At 39.5% G+C, this 22195-nt stretch overlaps 1 protein-coding gene across 21 annotated transcripts in view; it reads left to right on the forward strand.

Annotated features, from left to right (window-relative positions):
* Nucleotides 1-19140, forward strand: part of LMO7 (LIM domain 7) — a 197829-nt gene extending 178689 nt beyond the window's left edge. For 11 of the 21 annotated variants that reach the window (XM_043580604.1, XM_043580630.1, XM_043580614.1 and 8 more), the window contains 12 exons: nt 430-486; nt 2370-2395; nt 2677-2781; nt 3564-3656; nt 4062-4399; nt 5273-5338; nt 7407-7459; nt 10374-10587; nt 13543-13824; nt 15708-15816; nt 16929-17031; nt 18363-19140. In XM_043580604.1, coding sequence (XP_043436539.1) covers nt 430-486; nt 2370-2395; nt 2677-2781; nt 3564-3656; nt 4062-4399; nt 5273-5338; nt 7407-7459; nt 10374-10587; nt 13543-13824; nt 15708-15816; nt 16929-17031; nt 18363-18385 — 1469 coding nt within the window. In that variant the 3' untranslated portion in view covers nt 18386-19140. Of the gene's footprint in view, nt 1-429; nt 487-2369; nt 2396-2676; nt 2782-3563; nt 3657-4061; nt 4400-5272; nt 5339-7406; nt 7460-10373; nt 10588-13542; nt 13825-15512; nt 15652-15707; nt 15817-16928; nt 17032-18362 lie in introns of those variants that run through there. The other 10 variants (XM_043580622.1, XM_043580666.1, XM_043580754.1 and 7 more) reach the window with 4 other exon arrangements.
* Nucleotides 19141-22195: the final 3055 nt, after the last annotated feature.

The following is a 22195-nucleotide window of genomic DNA, read 5'->3' on the forward strand; positions in this document are numbered from 1 at the left end:
GGTATTAATTTATTTTCTTGTCTTCCTCCCCACTATTTTTCAGTTCATTTTTTACTTAATACTGTGAAAACTCTTAGTTGCAAACAATTCTCCTTGGACTTCTAGACTTTGGATTGATTAACCTAGCAAAACATATTAATGTCCATTTCTCTAAAGCTGTGTGATCTAGCATGGGGCTTCTGTGAAACTATGATGCTATCTGCTAGAATTTATTAATGAAATAATTAGTTCCTCTACTAATCCGAATGTAGTATAGACTTCTAAAAATATGTGTCTCTGTACATTGAAATAATCCATATCTTCTATGGCCATCAGTTTTGTCATTTTGAAACTAGTGCTGCAGACATTAGTCAAATGTTTTCCAGTGGTGAGAGATTAAAATGAATGACATGGTATTGATTTTTTTTTTTTTTTGTATTTTTCAACTAGCATCTGAACCTATTTCTTTGAAAAACTTAAAAAGGCGATCACAATTTTTTGAACAAGGTAAACTACCAAACTAACAATTCATGCACTTTCATCGACTTGTTCCCATTCTCCACTCTTTCCTAGTCGTCTGTGGTGCTGGGCACTGAGCCTTTCAATTGGCTGTCATGACCAAGCAACATAACCCATTTCCATTCTTTTCCTAGGGTCGTCAGGCTTTTCTTACAGTTCATGGGTCTACCTCTGTGGTAATGGGTCTTTGCGTGTCTTTGTATACCTGTGAATTTTTTTTGGTTTTCTAATTAAAAGATTGAGATGCTGTTAAACACACACTTATTTCTTTCCACTGGGTGACAGTAAGAAATGAGGAACTTCACTTATGCCTTACTGCTTCCTACAAATTGCATACTACTAGATTACACCAACATACAATTGTTGAACATTTATAAAAACTCTAATTTTTGATTATGGACCGTGCTCTTAATAAAGAGCAGAGTTGTTTATTGGTATTGGGGTGATGGCTCTGGAGTGTTACTAGGAGTGCTCTGTGGATTCTAAAGCAAATCAAATGTAAATTTTGGTTGTACTTCCAACAACGTGCATCTTGAGAATCACTGTGTTGGTGTAGTTGAGCAGCTCTGCCTTATGTGCTATGCGTGTGGCATTTCTTACCCCTGTCACGTCTATCTAACGCCCTGTCTCACGAATGCATTTCCAGCTGTGCTGTGCTATCAAGAACTTAAAAGTAATAGCCAACATTTGAGATGCAATGGCACGGAGAGTAGTGTGCTGTTGGTGTCTAAATGTTGTTTCTTATTTTTAAGATGATCAAAAATCCTTTACACACTTGTCTTACAGTATACTTCCTGGACTCATGGATTTTTTTTTTTTTTTTTTTTTAGATCTGCTAGCCTTCCTTTGGCAAATTAAGGTTTCTTTTTGACCATAAATAAGAATAGCTTATCAGCCATGCATGTGCAGGGTCTATTTGTGTCAGTATCCTTCGTGTTTTTGACATTTTTGTTAAATTCCTGTGTTTCTGTGGTAATTTAATTGAAACAGTGTGATACTCCTAGCCCAAACTGGCTGAACTGAAACAATTGCTTTTCTTGCTCTGTTCTAATGTTCACTTACTTTTCTTCAACAGGCTATTTTAGGGAAGAACTTTTTCCTAAGTCTCAAAGCAGCGTTCTTAAAAAAAATGTGCGAGTGAATAAATTTACCAGACAGCTGAGGTTTCAGGAAAATTAAATAAATACTGTATGACAATACATTTCATGAAACTTGCTTACTTGTTTATAATCCTTGTCCTACATACAGACCCACATTTATGTAGTCCTCCTACGAATAAAAAGAGTGATACTAGGCCCATAGCCTTACACATGAAGTTGAATATCTGTGCTTCAAGTAATAGGAGAGGGAAGGGAAAGATTTCTTGAACATGTTTTTGTGGGGTCTTATTTAAGGAAAGTTGCTTATTAGCAAGGAGACTTGGAAAATGTGATTGGGAGCTGTCACATCGTAATTGAACAGTGGCAAGTAAAATTTTTGATTTGTAGATGTTGCAACACTTGAAATTCTTTTTTTTCCCCCTATTAGGCTGAGCTGTGAGATACTACCAAGTCTATTCATAAAAGAACCCCGAAACCTCTTTAGAACACACCATCAGTTCAGCTCTAGAAACGGGAGCTAGGGTTCACCTTTGGCATCCACAGTTTCTCTCTCTCTCTCTCTCTTTTTAAATGACTTTGACTTTGGGAGGTAAAAAACAAGCAGATGAAATTAAAGAGAAAAACTAAGATATTGCTGTGGTTTAAAAAAAAATCGTTGACGTCCCTTAGTATACTGGCATACAAACAGCTGGTAAGACTTTCTGAAAAGAATTATTTCACAGAAATGAAAAAACTTATTGTCTTTTTCCTTTCCCACATGCTGCAATACAGGAAGCTCCGATTCTGTGGTTCCTGATGTAAGTAGTGTTCATTTGTTTTTGGAATAAATAAGGTGACCTTGGTGGGACCGAATTAGCACCGAGTAGCATCGCTTATTTTCAGTTGCATAAGAATTTATCAAGGAGCAGTCTTTCCAAGTTGGAAAGACCTATTTTGAGATGAAAAGCCAAGCCTCCTCTGGTACTGCTTAGGCAAAGGGTGGTATGAATAATTCATGTTAGCGAGAGTGCTTCAGTAGACGACTCAATGATGTCACATGTTCTTCCTTGTTTGCACATCTTCTCTTCTGACTGGTTAGCTTCCAGTTCCAACCCTCAGTGCCCCGAGTCGCTGGGCATGGGATCAAGAGGAGGAGCGGAAGCGGCAGGAGCGGTGGCAGAAGGAGCAGGACCGCCTTCTGCAGGTAGAGCAGAAATATATGGGCTCCCAGGAACTGGTCCCTGTCAACCAACATCATGAAGCAAATTAAAAAAAAAAAACAAAAAACGTTAAAAGCTAATAACCTCATAATTAACAAATCTTTTGATAGGTAGCCCATCTTGTGTTAATTACATTTCTATTTTGAAACTTTCCCAGCCCTCTTTTTAAATAATTATTTACCCCGTGTATGTTTTAGAATGAGGCACTACAGTTTTGTGGAATTCTTACATGTGGGAAGTGTATGGGTTGTAAGGACTTAACACCCTTTACGCTGTGTGCTTATTCTGTTGCAGAGAAATCCAGCCCTCTTGCTAGCACGGGGCTCTAATCAATTACAGCTGTGGTAGAGGGTGGCTATAGATTCAATTCTGAGTATCTACCCTTCCCTCAGACTGTGTTTTAATTTGATATAAGCTATTTGTTTAAGTTTATTTATTTCGAGGGGAGAGAGAGAGACAGAGGGAGAATCCCGAGTAGAATCCATGCTGTCAGCGCAGAGCTTGACGTGGGGCTCGATCCCACAAACCATGAGATCATGAGCTGAGCCAAAATCTAGAGTCAGACGCTTACCCAACTGAGCCATCCAGACACCCCAATGTAATAAGCTATTTTGTACTTTAGGGATGGAAGTCCTATTGGTTAAAATAATATCACTGCCTTTAAAGATTGAGATGAATGGTAGAGCTAGAAAAAAATGCTAGTAAAACAGATTCTGTTTAACATCATTAACCTGTTAATTAACTAACATGCTGTCTCTTCTTATAGGAAAAATATCAACGTGAGCAGGAGAAACTCAGGGAAGAGTGGCAAAGGGCTAAGCAGGAAGCTGAGAGAGAGAATTACAAGTACTTGAATGAGGTAGTGTTGGAGTATGCTGTGTTCTCTGTCTTGGTGAAATTAGCTGAAAAACGGAAGATACTATATTTCACCTGGCTTTGGCCACATGTTCACTTAACACAAGCTCTTTGGAAAATACAGTGAGCTTTGATTTGTCAGAATTTTGCTTTGATGTTTCAACCTTTCTCTTAGTTTCTCTAGAGTATCATTAAATAATTGTGTTAATCAACTCTAACTGCATCTTTGTCTTCTTCTGTCTCTGTCACCCATGCATGGCTTTGTTGGCAGTGAAACTTTTACCATCATTCCAAGTGGAATTCCAGGCCAACTGCACTAAAGTCTCTAAAACTGACTATAGATCTGTCTTTATGACATCATAGAAAGACACAGATTTGGACGGGTTTCTTGTTCTCCCTGGTCACCTAGGAACTGATGGTCCTGAACTCAAACAGCATTTCTCTGACTGCACGGGAGCCTGCCGTTGCCAGCTGGGAAGCCACCTGGGGTGAGGGGTCCAAGTCCTCCGACCGGGAAGGAACCCGAGCAGGAGAAGAGGAGAGGAGCCAACAGCAAAAGGAGGGTGTGGACGAGGACCAGAGAAAGAAGCTGCAGGAGCAACTAACTCTTGAGAAAGAGAGGACACCGGAGGAGCCACAGTATCAGGAAGGGCAGGAGCAGAAGAGGCATCCGGCGGAGGCCGAGGAGCGCAAGCAGCAGGCAGAGAGAGAGAGGGAAACTTCAGTCAGAATATACCAGTATAGAAGGTTTGTCCCACAGTCGAAGGGCACTGTCGTATTTTAAATTGGCTTGGCTTAGTTGTATCCGTTCCCCACTCCAGAGGCACTATGTTGATCCCTATCATCCATTCTCTACACAGGCAGTCCAGTGGAAACCCTTTACATTGTATACCTGATCCTGTCACCTTACTTCCCTGCTTACATCTATTCAGATGGCTCTCTATTGTGTTAGACCACCCAAGTCCTCGTAGTAACCTAGAAGGCTTGCACGAGCTGGGTCTTGACCCTGTGGTCTACCTAGCTTCCTACTACTCTTCCCCTCACTCTGTCTGTTCCAGACACACTGGCCTCCTTTTCCTTTCTTGAAACTCTCCGATGCATCCTGCCCCAGGACTTCTGCATTTCTCAGTCCCTGTGCTTGGAGACGTCTTCCCTCACATATTTGTTTGTCTTACTCATTTTCTTTAAGTCTCTGCTCAAATGTCACCTTCTCAGACTTTCCGGAATACCTCATCTAAAATATGTGTCTTTTCCCCACCCCTTCTCCCGACATACTATGCTTTATGTTAAGTGTTTGTGGCCTTCCTGCCCACTGAAACATTTACATTTACATTTACATTTACATTTACATTTACATTTAATACTTCTTTGTTTTGTTTGCTTCTCTAGCCCAGCCCTAGAACAGTAGCAGGTATACATCTGTGGGATGAATAAATTGCAAAATATGCTATTAGTAGTTCTGCTTTCTGCAGTGCTTGATTGAAATACTTGTGTTTCGTTTTTAATCCAAAGGCCGTCTCATAAAGAGGCTAGAATAACATTGTTTTGGTATCAATTCCTCAAGCTCAGGAAAGGCATTGAAGTCTGATAGTTTTACCGTAAACTCCTCTATCTTTTTAGGCCAATTGATTCCTATGATCTACCAAAGAGAGAGGAAAAATCCCCAGGGTTGCTTCCTAGTGACAGGTATGTAGGACATCTCATTGTAATATGGTTGGAATAATTGGTTTAAATGAATATTTGAGGGCTTGCCTAGATGTTTTGTAGGACTACTTTAACTTTCTCTGTGTGTGTGTGGGGGGGTGGATACAAAGATCTTGCTGGTTGATCTTTGTACGGACTAGCGTTTGCTGTGTAACCAGCTACCCCTAAACTTAGTGATTTAACATGGTTTTGTGGGTATTTTGGGGCTGATTCTAACTGGCAGTTCTTCTAATTGATTGGGCTCCTCATACATCTGCTACTGGTTTACTAGGCAGCTCTGCTTTGGGGAGTTGGCTGACTGTCAGCTGGGATGGTGAGGACAGCTAGGCCATGTGTCTTTCAAGACCCAGCAAGCCAGTGCAGTCTTACGTACGTGGTGGCTGAGCAGAGAGAGGGAAAGCGAAGAAGCATGCAAGGCTCCTTGAAGTCTAGGTTCTGAACGAGCCCGCCAACACTTCTGCCACAGTCCATTACCTAAAGTCACAGGCCAGCCCAAGTTCACAGAAGAGAGAAAAACTCTACCTCTTTCCATGTAGGAGGAGCCACAATGCCAGGGGAATGGACGCTGGGTAGAAGTGTGTTCATCTTCGGCAATCTACCTTAATTTTTGTTTTAAAGAGGTTACAAACAATGGCCTAAGCTTACTCGAAGTCATGTGTGGACATCTGAAATGAGAATTGCGGCCTTCTCTTAGGCTGATTAGAACTACCAGTCAATTCCAGTAAATGTTATATATGTCTTAAAATTCCCTGAAATGTTAAATTTAATGTTTGAAAGTAACTTTAAAATGCTTTGCAGTTCTGAAACCATTAAGGACTTCTGGATAGAACTCTGTCTATAAATACCCAGTGTATGACCATTAATTTGTGTTTTCAGAGCTGACATTTCTTCTTTAGGAAGTTTGCCTTAGATATATGGAAAGAGTCATCTCTATGGGCAATGAGGATGACTGAGTAGGACTCCAAGTCGATAGGGAACATTAATATATAGGTAGTAATGGGCTGACATGAAGCTAGAAAATGTTTTAGCGATGGATGACCTTATTTATAGTGAAGGTTTCTGGGTAATTGTGGATCATTAAAATGTGTATCTCTCTTTTTTAAAGATATGCGTTTACTTATATATTTAAATAATCTTTATTTATGTGGCTTATTACCTTGAGAAAATAATTAGATTGCAGAGGCAAAATCAGTAACTCCTGGAAGTATAAAACACTGCTAGGCATTTATGATGCAGCATGGGCTGAGAGGCATTAAGAGGTGTGGCTGGACACCTCGTAATAAAAGTATTTTCTATGTTAATACAAATGAAACCATCATGAAAGTTGCTAACAGTTGTGATACATTATTATGTCCTACACATTATTATATGTTGTATATATGCACATGTATGCTCTATGCATACGTTATGTGTATGTATGATAACATATATTATTCGTTATTACCACTATCATTTGGAGTTCTTATGCTTAAAGAGTGAGAATGAGAACAGCATGGGTTGATACAGAAACCTAAATGTTGCCATTACAAAGTCAGGTAACTTCATAGGTTCCCTATGCCAGCACGGGTGAATACCTCTTTGCACTGCCAAGATAGCATTGGTCAGTGGCTGTTTCGGAGTAAGTACCCTAGTGCCCAAAAAGTCAACTTCTTGACCCTTGGGCAGCATGAAGGAAGTGGGGGACAGTATGATGTTAGGTAATCTGATGACAGATGTCTGGTATAGCCTGTGAGATCGAGATCTGGAAGAGAATCAAAGTACACAGATTGGTCAAAAATCATAGGCTTAATCATCCTACAAACTGGAGAGGATCTTCACATTTATATCTGCTTCAAGCATCAAGCTGTTTTCTCATTTAGAGACATCGCTGTTTTCTGCTACCTTGTACAACATGAAAAATTCCTTAGTATGAAAATAAATGTTGCTCTCAACAGACATAGGAAATAAATCAACTGCTTTAAAAAGCGATCTTTTTGGTGTTCTTACATCACAAATGTAAAAAAGATGTTCCTAATGAGACGTCTGTAACATGTTGTGTTTTGTGTTGTAGGAATAAATCCAGATCCACTACTGAACTGGATGATTACCCTACAAATAAAAATGGTAAATGTGAATTTTCCCCCCAAATTCCTCAGCACAGTTGCTTGTTTATGCTATCACGCGCTATGATCGGTATTTTTAAAGTCAATATATTTCAGATTCATTAAGATTACATAATTAAAATACCAAGTATTTTTAGCATTTGTGTATAAAAACAAAACTATCTTGTGGTTATTCTGGCTTTACTTTATAATGGAGGGGGTACTGGGAGATTAAAATGGTTTTAAATAGCTAATGAAATATGGGCATTTTTCAGTGCTGCTGATGGTTTTGTATAGATTTCATCTTGCAGCCAAGGAAATGGGACAGAGAAGTTTTCTGCAGAATACCAGGGGACTTAAAAATTGTTTATAAACTTGAAATTGTACATTTAAGTGCCAAGTGTCCCAAAGTCCGAAATGATAATCATTTCACTAACTTGGCAAAAATGAGCTGGAACCTGATATTATTAGTATAAAGTGTGCTTTTAGAAATGCATGTGGGGCACCTGGGTGGCTCAGTCAGTTGAGTATCTGACTTCGGCTCAGGTCATGATCTCATGGTTTGTGGGTTTGAGCCCTGTGTCAGGCTCTGTGCTGACAGCTCAGGGTTTGCTTCAGATTCTGTCTCCTTCTCTCTCTGCCCTCCCCCTTTCATGCTCTTGCTCTCTCTCTCTCTCTCTCTCTCTCTCAAAAAGAAATAAACATTAAAAAATTAACTAAAATATTAATAAAAGGAATGCATGTGACTGAAATTATATAACTAAGCAGGGGGGAACCCCAAGCATAAAGCATCATTTTAGAACAGGGTTTGTATATCAGTCTTTGGGTAAGCAGAGTGTTGGCCAGTTATATGAATGAATCGAAGTTCCAGGTGAGGATTGAGATGAATTTGGTGGATATGCCCACTGATGGATAGCTGCTTCCAGCTCCAGCCTGCTGCGGCATTGTGGGAGAATGCAAGCCTGTGAGGGCCAACTGTTTCTGTTGTAAAAGAGAAGTTAATTGGAGCGCCTGGGTGGCTCAGTCAGTTAAGCATCCGACTTCAGCTCAGGTCACGATCTCACAGTCCGTGAGTTGGAGCCCCGCGTCGGGCTCTGGGCTGATGGCTCAGAGCCTGGAGCCTGCTTCCGGTTCTTTGTCTCCCTCTCTCTCTGCCCCTGCCCCGTTCATGCTCTGTCTCTCTCTGTCTCAAAAATAAATAAACGTTAAAAAAAATTTAAAAAAAAAAGAGAAGTTAATGAAAATCCACATTTTAAAAAATCTTTTAAGTGCTGACAAGGATAAACAAAATTTAAAACCTCTGTGAGCCAAACAACACATCTATAGCCCTAATTGGTCTAGTTTGTAACCTCTGGTTAAAGCTCATAGAATTTAGTTTGTTAGGTTCTATGATCACCTCCTTCTCCTTAACACATAGGACCTTCCATTATCTGGTCCTAGTATAAATTTCCAGCTGTTATGCTGTCTTTCCTGGCAGGAACGCTTATCTTAAACCAAAAATTTCTTTCCCAGTTCCCAGTTTATCACATGCTTTCTGATCTTGTTCCTCTGGTCTTACTTGTTTGGATCTCTGAGTTTCTTTCCCCCCTGAATTTGCCCTAGCCACAATTAAAATCAAACTTTAAGTACTTCAATCTTCAATGTTTGCTTTCTTCCCTTTACTAACTGTAAAGTTCCTGAGTAGCAGGCAGTGGAACTAACGAAATGAAGTATTTTATTGAAAGACTCAGTTATGCCAATAAGGCACTTCTAAAATAGAAAATGTTTAATTTAAAATCTGACCAGGGGTGCCTGGGTGGCTCAGTCAGTTAAGAGTCTGACTTTGGCTCAGGTCATGGTCTCACAGGTTTATGGGTTCGAGCCCCACGTCAGGCTCTGTGCTAACAACTCAGAGCCTGGAGCCTGCTTCGGATCTGTGCCTCCTTCTATTTCTGCCCCTCCCTTTCTCTCTCTCTCTCTTTCTTTCAAAAAAAAAAAAAAAAAAAAACCTGACCAAATTGATAAGCTGTATGCATACACAAATGTAAATGTAGATATGTATGAGAAAACTTTGGCCTTTTTCACTTCTCACTAATGCAGAGAGGCGCCATGAATTTTGAAAAAAATGACAACAGCAGTAAATGTGGAGAGTGAAAGGAAACAAATCCTGAGATGAAATTTCCTAATCCAAGTTGAAAGGGGGAAAATACTTCAAAGTTATGGATGTTTTACCCAAATCAGAAATTAATCAGCTTATCCAATGAGACAAAGCCTTCAGGATAAAACCTCACTTAATTGTCATTCATATATTCAGCATCCAAATTCTGGCTTTGTCAGTTTCTTAGAGGACAAACAAATCTGATAACATTCCTTGGTTAGCATTTGGATTACTTGACTATTTTTCAATTTCACAAAAGCTATTTCAGTGATAGAATGTGCTCTTATTCCTACAATTTGGCCATGACTTATTCTAGAACTTACACTCAGGAAGACTTGAGTCATGTCAGCTGGAGATGCAGGCATATATATCTTCCTCCCCCCAGGGAGAGTGTATGTTTTTTGCAAGCATGTCACAGCAAGCTTTTGACGAGTATGTGTTTGATTGATTTAATTTCATGAGGAAAGAGAAGCGGAAGAGAAAGTATTTCTAGATGATCATTTTGAAGCTTACTAGCACTGAAATCAATGCTGGTTGTTTCCTTTTTGGGAAGCCTGCTTAAGTCTTTCAGGGTGCACCTGTGACATGCCTCTGGGTGTGGAACTGGAATTCGCAGGAATAGCGGACTTACTTCTGTGTTCCCATGCAGGAGTCTTATTGAGAATTGATGTTAGCATATGTGCACAATGTCATATTTTTTGCTACATTGTATTTGGAAATTTATCCACTATCCAACCTCCTTTTTTTTTTTTTTTAAATAATAGCTAATCCTGCAGTTTTTGATATGTTTTTAATTTAGGAAGCAGTAAATATTTAGACCGAATTGGGAGCACTAGCTCATCACAGAGGAGCTCCAAGAAGGAACAGGTGCCGTCAGAAGCAGAGTTAGAGAGACAGCAAATCCTTCAAGAAATGAGGAAGAGAACATCTCTTCACAATGACAACAGCTGGATCCGACAGCGCAGTTCCAGTGTCAACAAGGAGCCCATTTGTCTGCCTGGGATTATGAGAAGGTGCGAGAGTTTTTAGGAGTTATTTCCTCTTCTGTACTGTGAGGCAGATATTTAATTTCTGGACAGGTGGGTGACTTTGGACAGGAGAGTTGTCGTAATATTTTTTCTTATCTAAAATTCAGTGGAGAAAGGGCAGCACAGTGAATGTGACTGAGCACATGTTCGAGCGCTTATTTGAGGGCCAGACATATGCCAGTTACTTTGTCTACCTCATCTGACTTCCTCTGGGGAAAATGTTTCGAGGCAAGGATGGTGATTCTGTTCTTCCATATAAAGAAACTGTGGCTCAAGCCGGGAATACACTTGGACAAAAACACATGGCTAACAGGTTGCAAAGGTGGATGTGAAATTCTGAAGTAATGATTCAGTCGCTTAAAAAATTTATGCTGCTCTTTGTCCTTCCTTGGCTGCTGAACTGAGAAAATTAAGCCTGTTTGTTTATAATGAGCTAATGGTTCATTTGGAATCATAATAGTGTTTACACAGTGTGAAACCTAATTTTTATAACTTTAAGGAAAACATATAGATATACGTTAATTGAAAATGAGAAGATGAACATTTTGAAAGATGTTGATAAATGAATACTGAAGCTACTTTTATTAAGTGTTTTGCCAGGTGACAAACTGAGGAAAATTTGGAACACGTTACAAGGGCTAATTATCTCACTATACAAGGAACTTTCATAAATCAATAAATAAACCGTGACAACTTTATAGGAACATAGACAGGTGGTATGAACAGATAGTTCACAGAAAAAGAAAGTAAACATATAAAAGGTTAACGCTACTCCTAAGACAACAATGATGTATCTCCTTAGAAGATTTGTAGAGGCTTAAATATTGACTAATTCAATCTAGTCTTAGCAGTGGTATAAGGAAACAGGAATTATTTCTCCCAGTTGAGTGGAAAGTTTTTCAGTATTTATTCAGCAGAAGCTTTTATGTCTGTACCCATGTGAGCTACCTAGTTCCTGGCACTTTATCTTCTGAATGTATTGGGATAAATATGCAAAAGAGAGACCAAAGGATATATACTTAAGTATTATTGGCAATAGGTAAAAAGAAAAGAATCAGAATATCTGTGAATAGGAGTGTACTCAGTTCTTGCTAAACAACTAATGGCACATTGATGAACCCCAATTTTGAGGTGGTATATGATACAGCAATGTCTCTTTCGTTCTTTCAGAGTTGTGTAATATTCTACCTTATCACAATTCTTATCACAACTGACTGGGCAGCACTTTGGATGATGTTGGTTGGGGCACTCGGACAGCCCTTTTGAGCTGGTGTTGGCAAAAAAAAAAAGTTACTTTCTCTTTTGATAAAGGATGAGATAGTATGTCACTTTGACTTTGTAGGCCACATCAGTGTCTGTCACATATTCTTTGTTGTTTTTTTTATGACTGTTTGAAAATAAAAAATATCCTTAGCTCATAATTTGTGCATATCCTGATGGTGGGCTGTAATTTGCTAACCTCTGATGTAGTTGCTGCACTGAGAGCTCATCTGGAGCTCTTGGTGAGGAGCCTCTGCTCCTGCATGGGCCTCTCCCATAGCTGCTTGAGCTGCCTCATGACATGGTACCTGGATTCAGAGAGGAAACCTTTCAGGAGGATAAGCCCTCATGTGCAGGTGTGTCACGTGGCCAAGCAGAGAATCAGTGGGAGGGGACCACGCATGTCACGTGGCCAAGGAGAGAATCAGTGGGAGGGGACCACGCAATGGCCTGGATGCCAAGAGCATGAATCACGGGGGGCCTCTCAAGTACGGTCTACACATGAACCGGCGTGAAGATGGTTCTAATATAATACATACTCCATGGAATAAAGTGAGTTATGAAGAGTATGCATTGTGGAATAATCCCAGTTGGTTAAGAAAGTTAAAACCATGAACACATTACATACGTGTATAGATATGGCTGTACTTACGTAAATTTGTATCTGTTTGTAACTCTGTAAACAGAAGAAGTCTAGAAGTTAACAGTGGTTACCTCTGGGAATTAGGGCAGGTAAATTGTGGTAAGTGAGGGTGGTCGGGGGGACTATATTCATCCCTCAGATACCCCTCTATACCGCTTGGGTCCTTTTCATCATGATGATGTAGTATTTCTCTAATTATAAAAGAAAAAATGCATATTTTACACTTGGGATAAAAGATCAAGTTTTAAATGTAGTAACAAAATTGACCTGTTAGAAAGTAACCATTTAATAATTTGGAGTCGACCTTTGTAGATCAGAATTTATGTAAGCACTTGACTTTGTTTAAGAGAGGTTTTCCAGAAGTTGCATTTAATTCAGTTTGTGAGCTAAGTTCTATATTAAGTGCATATTCACTTTAAGGGAAGTGGCTGGTGAATGCTTCCACAAGATAGACATTGAAGAGTTGACTAAATTCAGGGTTTGGGGTGGTGAGTGAATGAAGACTGCATAGTAGGAATGGTCTGGATTACCCTGGAATCAGACAGACACTGTTGAAAGCCAGTTCTACCTAGCTCTTTTTCCTATGGAGAAGTTAGCATCTGTGAGATATAAAAAAATTGTATATAGTGTGTGAAAAATAAAAATTTTGGCTATGTTTAGTCTAACACCTGATATATATAAGTGCCTAAAATGGTATTTTTTTGGTTCAATTTTAAAAATTAAGATATGTCTATTCAGCTGAATATTTAAAGGAAGAATGTAGTAGTTTATTTTTAAAAAATTAATATTTTCCACTTTGGTGTTTTTTATTTTATCTAAGCACCAAGTAAATAAAAATAAATGAAGATTAATTGAATATGAAACATCATGATTCTGATGAAAAGAAACTTTGGTTATTAGTGGCAACTTTATATGTAACGGGACTCGCTAGATTAATACCTACTTACAAAATACAGAAGGTAGATATTTTAGTGACCGTAATAATAGATTCTAGTTGAATGTATTATATAACCTTAATTAACCCTTTCTGTGTTCAGAGGCGAATCTCTAGATAACCTGGATTCCCCAAGATCCAATTCCTGGAAACCATCCCCTTGGCTCAATCAGTCTTCAGGAGTCCATGCTTCCTCCTCCGTTCAAGACTTCAGTCGCCCACCACCTCAGCTGGTGTCCACGTCAAACCGTGCCTACATGCGGAATCCATCCTCCAGCGTTCCCCCTCCTTCCACTGGTTCTGTGAAGACCACCACCGCGCCTTCTCCCGCACCACGCAGCCATTCTCCTTCAGCATCACAGCTGGGCTCCCAGCTACGCAACAGGTGAGAACCCTAGTCTTGGGGTATTTTTTCATTAAAATTTCCCCAGAGTCTTGTCCAAGTTTTCTGGTGAAAACCAAAACCAAGCCTTTTGGAATCTGTCAAATTCAGCGTTCCTTTACCAAAATTAATTAAGGTTTTCTTAATAGCTTTCCATGCTGCCCTAAGAGCATTTACGGATGTCTTGTGAAGCCATCGGAGACCTTTGAAACATGTGCTTCATTGCCACTGTCCCGTTTGCTTGTGGTCTGTGCACATGTACTTGTGTAGTTCTCAACGTAGAAGCATAAAAATATACAGTGATTTGTGAATGCATTTGAAATTTATGAGTAAGAGCAGTATTGTAAATGTTTGACTTTTATTGAGACTATATGCAAACACTTTTTTTTTTATTTAAAAAAAAAAATTTTTTTTTTCAACGTTTATTTATTTTTGGGACAGAGAGAGACAGAGCATGAACGGGGGAGGGGCAGAGAGAGAGGGAGACACAGAATTGGAAACAGGCTCCAGGCTCCGAGCCATCCGCCCAGAGCCTGACGCGGGGCTCGAACTCACGGACCGCGAGATCGTGACCTGGCTGAAGTCGGACGCTCAACCGACTGCGCCACCCAGGCGCCCCTGCAAACTCTTTTTTTAATAGGAACTGAGTGTAAAAGGAAAGCATTATAACCCAGCTCCATTGTCTGTGCAACTTTTAACAAGCTGGAGAAAAAATGATAAGTAGTTAGATATTGCTTTTTTTGTTTTTGATTTTCAAACCATTGCCGGCTACTTATGTAGTTTGCCAATATTTTGTTCAGACTACAGAACCCAGTTCTGTAGGTTATATGATGCAGGAACTGGTTAGAGTCGTAACCATAGACCTTGACTCAGCTTGTCTTCTGATGTGGAGTAAAACTCAGACATCAGCCTGTGTTGGGTTTTGAGGTTTGTTAGCCTCTGCACAGACCCAGGGCTTCAAGAAGCCGTGTGTATACTCCGAAGGGAGTTCTAGGCATATAGTACTTTCCATTGCAATGAAATACTGAAGAGTAAAAACACAGTGATTAATATTGGAATTTTTTTTAGCTATCAAATGAGGGATTTGTTAAGAAGACATAGCCATCTAAAATAATGTTACTTGTTCCAGGATCTCTAAAGTGTGTATCATGGAGTTTTGAATTAAGAAGGGATACGAATTTGTGGTAAATGTGGGGAGAGATGAAGGCTATGGAGTTGGAGGAAGGCAGAGGACAGAGTGTGCACTTACTTATCTGAGAGCTCTGCCCTACAAGAGCAGATAGGAGACGGGCTGTTGACTTTTTTGCCCTGGAAATGTCTCTCTCAAGGAGGCAGCATGGGCAGTGATACACTGTCAGTGTCACTACTGTGCTAGTACGATGGGATGCAATGGTAAGAAGTGACCTTTACCTTCCCACCTGGGACAGGAGAGACATACATCCAGGGGAGAGTAGAACCCCTCCTTACCTATGTAAATGGTATCTGTCAACCAACTGTCACCCAGGGGCATCCTGGAAGCCAGAGGCACCGTCCGGAACACTGGGACTTCTGGGTAACTAGAATAGCAAGTGAGTGAGAAAAAGGCTGGGAAAACAAGGTTGAGATGGTAGAGGAGATGTGATCTAAGGACAGTAACGTCAGGAGGTACAGAATGGACGAATTACACTGAAATTGTTCATTTGTACAAATAGGTGTCAAGGGTTTCGGAACCACCATGGAGATCCTTCAAGGTACAACATAGCATACTTTGATTGTCTGGTGACCACTCTCCTCCCACAGATACATACTTTCTTAAGTAGTTATTAATGTTAATGCCAGAGTGTGATTTTAAGTAACCTTGATTTGAGCAGATGAAAGCCTCCCTTCCATTCTTGTTCCGCGTCTAGGTCAGTCAGTGGGAAGCGCATGTGCTCCTACTGTAATAACATTCTGGGCAAAGGAGCCGCCATGATCATCGAGTCCCTGGGTCTTTGTTATCATTTGCATTGTTTTAAGGTGAGACGGAGACAGACAGCCTGTAGGCCCGCAAAGCTTTGCTTGGAGAGCGCATGGCTTCTTTGCGCGCTGGGTGTGGATGTGTCACTAACAAAACTCTGTGCTACATGCGTCAGTCTGTGCTGCACTTTGAATCACAAATTGCCTGTTCTCAAATCTTAAACTAGTTTCAGAAATTAAGTCCAGAAACACTATGTACTACCAGCCTCCAATCTGTTAAGATTCTAGAAGTCAAATTTACAGCTTATAAATGCTTCATCTAACATGCTGTCATAGGCATACCTGAAATAAAATTTACCAGTGTTATTAAGAGCATGGGGACATGCAATTCCAAGTGTCTGAAAGCTTAGCTTTACTAGGGAGAGTATGTGAAGAAGAACATTGTAAATATTTTTATAGCTGCAAAGCCTGCTTACACCTGGTGGGTTTCTGCCCATAGGAACGAAGCCTGTAATTACTTTTTTTTTTCTTCAATATCTATCTTTAGGGACACATCTATGTGATTCTAGAACTTGCATTGGGCCAGAAAGAGACTTTGGTTCTTATTCCTGGAGTCTCACAGACCACAGCTTGTTTAAGCCTGTGTATTGCTGGCTTGAGTGGTTCCTGGGCAGAACAGAACGAGTCCAAGTAATTAGTGTTTGAACATGTGGAACCGATATATGTTGCCTTGAAGTGAAAGTGCCGTGTCCAAACGCTTGCCAGGCTGGTGCAGTGGGGACACTAGGTGTTGCCCACCCCAGAGGAAAGTGCCAGAAACCCACTCCTCATTTACCTCACTAGTTCATGCAATGCCTTATCCTCTCACATTCCCCTACAAGAAACGAAGACTGAATTCTTTCAAGCTAATCAGCAAATCATTTTTACTCTTTTGGTATATTTAGAATGATAATTTTGACTCTTAAAATTGGACTTAAGAATTCTTTAATGTCTCATCTGGCAGGCTTGATTTTCATCTACTAATTATCTTTTGGGCTTTTCTCCCCCCCTTTGCTGAAATGTATTTAAGAGCTTAGAAGCTGCATTCTGCTCAATCTTCTCTTGTTTTTACCTAAGAGTGCCCCAAGACTTCCTGAACTGACTGACTGTGGTGGTTCTTTCTCGTTCCTCAGTGCATTGCCTGTGAGCGTGACCTCGGAGGCTCCTCCTCAGGAGCTGAAGTCAGAATCAGAAACCACCAACTGTACTGCAATGACTGCTATCTCAGATACAAATGTAAGAGAGCAAATCAGGGAGAAAATTTCTTGTCTTCTAAGGAGACCACGGGTTCCCGTGCATTTCCCTGAACCTGCATCCACATTCCCCTCAACCTCCCTGCCTTAGATGCCAGGCTTTAGGAATCTTAGTGTGTCCCCCTCAAAGAGGCTGCGGTGAGTTGGGTCAGTGCTCCAATGCCAGCCACACTCTGGTGGGTCAGGGGTGGAGAGTGAGGAATTGGAAAGGGACGTATGGCTGAAGCAGGACAGCATTCTGTGCTGTCTGCTCAGTGTTTGGAGAAACTTCTAATGACTTGAGGATATCGACAAACCAAAACAGACAGCTTAAATGATCCTTCTGGGTAGACTGTAAGCTGTTTTTTGGCAAAGAGTTGGTCCCTCATCATTAGCTGATTCCTATTAGCTAACAGTGGGCTTTGATTCTGTGATTCAGAACATGACCAACTTTAAAACCTATGATTTAAAAAAAGTAATAAAGAATAGTTTATGCTTTGTTGCTCTACAATCGTATATCCGTATATACAATATTTTAAAAAGGAGAACGTTTATTCTGATTATATGGTGTTTCAGTGTCATTTTTGGAAAAACTGAGTTTTTTAAAAACTTCACATGCTGGTTTGTGTCTAAGCACGTTTTTGTTTGTGTGTTAATAAAACATAAGATAGCACAAATAGATTGCATATTGTTTATAGCCACATAAAGACAACTATTATTGCTGTTTATATTTTGAACCTTGATGCTGGTAACATGTGTTTCTTCCTTATTGTGAAAGGGTGTTACAAGTGGTATCAGCAAAACCATTTGCTTTTGAACTCTGAGGTATTTATATGGCCCTTTATGTGAAGAGTGCTTTGAAAATGGTTTCAGCTCAGTCAACTCTCTCTTATCTGTCAGCGGGTTGTGAACCTTCTCTCCCCAGCATCCCGTCCTTTGGATGCGACCACTGAGGTTGGAGAGTGGCAAGGCTGGGCATGTAATGGCGGGAGTGTGTGTATGTGTGTGCGCTTTTCTCTCTTTAATCAAATTCCCAAGCCAAATATATTTGATCTTTGGAATCTTCAGGGGAAAATTGCCCACGCCTTTTCTCTCCTCCAGTACAAATAATAGAGAGTTGAGTGTAATTTCTATATTAGCAGTTTATTTTTATAAATAAAGAATTTTAGAAACGAGGCTGTGATTTGCCTAGCTTTACCCTAAGTGAGTGACAAGGTCACGCTTTCTACCTCACGGGGCCATTCTCTGAGTGATTACCACTATGTATCCCAGGCAGCGATACTCAAGTATTTCTCAGGCCTAAGTACTTTTCTTTTTTTCTCCTTGCCCGATCAGCTGGACGGCCAACCGCCATGTGATGTAAGCCTCCCTGCGAAAGCACTGTTGCAGATAGAAGAAGAGGTGGTTGCTGCTGATGTAGATCTATAAATACATGTTGGATTTCTTTTGTGCTCTTTTTTAAAAAGGATAACACTTTTTTTTTTTTGCCTCTCTAGATTACATCAGAGCATTATAGTCTTGGTAGAACGTGTATTTTTGTTGTTGTTGTTTATTTATAAGAAGGTAATTCTGTATGGGGGGAAAAGTGCAGTATTTACTTTTTGAAGTCAGCATCTTAAAAAGCACAAGGGAAAAATAAGAACTTCAAAGTATTTTTGGCGCTGATAATGATCTAGTTTGACTTTCTAGTGGTGTTTTGAAGAGGGTTATTTTATTGTTTCTTTTTTAAAAAGGTTCTGAAACATTATTTGAAATAGTTAATATAAATATATGATTGCATTTGCTGTTTATTGTAATGTATACTAAATTAATACAGAACCGTATAGAAAATGTCACTAAAATCTACCCACAAATTTGCCTTCTGTATCCTTCTTTTCATCTATGTAATATTGTGCTTTTTTTTTTAAGAAAAGCTTTTAGCATACGTGACATTTTATTTGCTTGATGAAGAGATCTCTATTTTCTTCAGAATTGTCGCTAAGCAGTTCTCAATAGAAAGCTGCTGTTTTTCATTAATACAAAATCATCAGGGTTTGTATACCAAAAGTTTTCTCCAGGAACTAACAACCCTTTCTGTTCATTGCATTTGTAAATAAACTTGCTGTTGCATTAAGGAATGGTTCTCCTTTTTCTTCTCTGTGTGTGTGTTTGTCTACCTCCCAAACCTTTTAATCCTATTTCAGTATGTGGCTTTTCTTGATATTTTTTTATTTAACGTCTTTACTGAGATACAAACTAACATATAATCAACTTCATATATTTAAACTGTACGATATGACAAGTTAAATATGTGTGAATACCTATGAAATTATCACCATACTCTTGATGTTGTTTTATGTGGAAAACTTTCACTAGGAACTTTATTTTAGAGGGAAGGTTATTTCTGAATGCAGTCCACTTCGATAGTAAGAGGTGAAATGGATAGTACATTGTTGAATCATTTGGTTAAAATCTTCATTCTTCTGCTTCCCCAATGATAAAAGAAAATAGTGGTTTAGAAAAACCTCCATATGTTTTCAGTCATATGTGGATTTTGAGAAACTTAAGACCATGGGAGAAGAGAAGGAAAAAAGATAGTTACAGAGAGGGAAGCAAACCATTAGAAACTCCTAAATACAGAGAACAAACTGAGGGTTGATCAGGGTGGAGAAGCCAGGGGTGGGAGGGGGAGGCAATGGGTGATGGGCATTGAGGAGGGCACTTGTTGGAATGAGCTCCGGGTATTGTATGGAAGTGATGTATCACGGGAATCTACTCCTGAAGCCAAGAGCACACTGTATAGTATGTTACCTAACTTGACAATAAATTTTATATATTAAAAAAATCTATGTAGAAAAAAACACATGTACTTTGTTTTAGAAATCTGGAATGGCAATGTAAGAATAGAAAACTAGCATGTTTTGAGGAAAAATATCAACTTGCACGAATCTTTTGTAACAAAGTAGAGTAGATAATTCTAGGGTATGAGAACTGTATTCGGAATAGGTGAGAAATAAGCTCTAATGTGGGAGAAAATTTAAAATTTAGTTTGCTCTTATTTTTTAGTACTTATTTTATTTAACCTAAAATAAAGAATGTGCTTCCTGGGGCACCTGGTTGGCTCAGTTGGTAGAGCATGATTCTTGATCTCAGAGTTGTAAGTTTAAGCCCCACTTTGGGTGTAGAGATTACTTAAAAATAAAATCTTAAAAAAAAATGTGCTTATTGATGAAAATTTATCAAATGCCTCAAAGCATAAATTTCTCAATTTCCAAACTCCAATGACAAGAGCTCTGTTTGGATTCATTCTGTATACATTTACCCTACATTCTTGGTTAACACTGGATTGTGAATTTTTCTGTGTTCTTAAAATCGTTTCTATTTATCTTTATTAATGGTTAATATTTAGTTGATGATTCTAATGGGCATATTTCAGTTGTTTCTAGTAAGCATTTTAACATATGCAATGATTACATATTTACATATAAATGTATTTCTAGCTTAAATCCTGTAATGGACTCTTTGATCATTTTCTTTTTTCTTTTTTTAAAGTTTATTTTGAGAGAAAGAGCACAGGGAGGGAGGAGCAGAGAGAGGGAGAGAGAGAATCCCAAGCAGGTTCTGTGTTGCCAGTGCAGAGCCCAGCATGGGGCTTATCTTACCAACTGTGAGATCATGGCCTAAGCCAAGATCAAGAGTTGGATGCTTAACTGATTTAGCCACCCCAGTGCCCCCATTTTATCTCTTTATGTTGTCATAGATATGAATTTACTGACCCAGAATATAAGCGCATGCTTAAAATATGCATTTTAAGACTGTCACAATATATATTGCCAAAGTGGTTTCTGGAAAGATGCTACCAGCTTAGATCCCATGAGCAGCACATGGGCTTGTCCATTTCACTGCATGCTTGCCAAAATGAGTTTCTATTGCCTTGTTGTCTGCCTGACACACAGTAGCCCTCAATATGTAGTAGCTGCAGAAATTAATAAACTGCTTCAATTTGTCATGTTAATTCTGCTGCTTCTTGCCTGTAGCACAAGGTTTACTTCTTACATCATGATTTTAGTTTTCTGATCTGACATTTTTTCTGTTACTCCTTTTCATCTAAGTCTCTTGTGTTTTCATCTTTTTTTTTTAATGTTTATTTATTTTTGAGACAGAGAGAGACAGAGCATGAGCAGGGGAGGGTGAGAGAGAGAGGGAAACACAGAATCTGAAACAGGCTCCAGGCTTTGAGCTGTCAGCACAGAGCCCAACGCGGGGCTCCAACTCATGGACCGTGAGATCATGACCTGAGCCGAAGTTGGGACGCTTAACCGACTGAGCCACCCAGGTGCCCCAGTCTTGTGTTTTCACCTTATCTGTTCACTTTTCATCTCATTATGTTCTTACGATTTTTTCTCATGTTTCTCACATTATCTTGCTTAGTGATATCAATTTTGTTAGTATAAATTGTTAAGACAGTTTTCAGAGGTTTTCTTCTAAGACACTGGTTCTAGATACCTTTGTAGAAGCACATGAGTATGTGTTACTTCATCTAGGAACAAGGAAAGATTCAGTCATTCAGTATTTTTAATTGTACTTTATGTCCCAGGTAGTTTTGGGCACTGTGGATAGAGCAACAAATCAATACAAAGTCTTGCTTCTGATTGGGCTTAGATTTCAAGTGGGGGAAGAGAACGGATAAATGCAGGAAAATGTAGCTTATAATAAGGACATCGAAAAACAAATGACCCAAGGTATAAGGAGGATCGACAGGTGTGAAAATGAGAGTTTGGCCATGCATTTTGTTTATTTGCTTGTTTTTTGTTTTTTTTGTTTTGTTTTGTTTTGCTTTGTTTTGTTTCGCTTTGCTTTGTTTTGTTTTGTTTTGTAAGGGTTGTCAGACACTGCCTCTTTGACCTTTGAGCCAAGCCCTGAAGGAATGAGGGAGCAAACCTTACAGGTACTTGAGAGGAAAGCATTCCAGACATAGAGGAGAGCAAGTGCAAAAGTCTTGAGGTAGGAGAATACATGCTGTGTTCACGAAGCAACCATGGGGTTGGAACAGAATGAAAGGGCGGTAAGAGATGTGGAGAGGGAAGGCACAGGTCAGCGGGCTGTTATAGGACTTTGGACCTTACTTTGAATGAGACAGAGATGTCGGAGGGTTGAGCAGAGGAGTGAAATGAATTACGTTTTATAAG

The sequence above is a fragment of the Prionailurus bengalensis genome, chromosome A1 (assembly GCF_016509475.1).
Source record: "Prionailurus bengalensis isolate Pbe53 chromosome A1, Fcat_Pben_1.1_paternal_pri, whole genome shotgun sequence".
Taxonomy (NCBI): domain Eukaryota; kingdom Metazoa; phylum Chordata; class Mammalia; order Carnivora; family Felidae; genus Prionailurus; species Prionailurus bengalensis.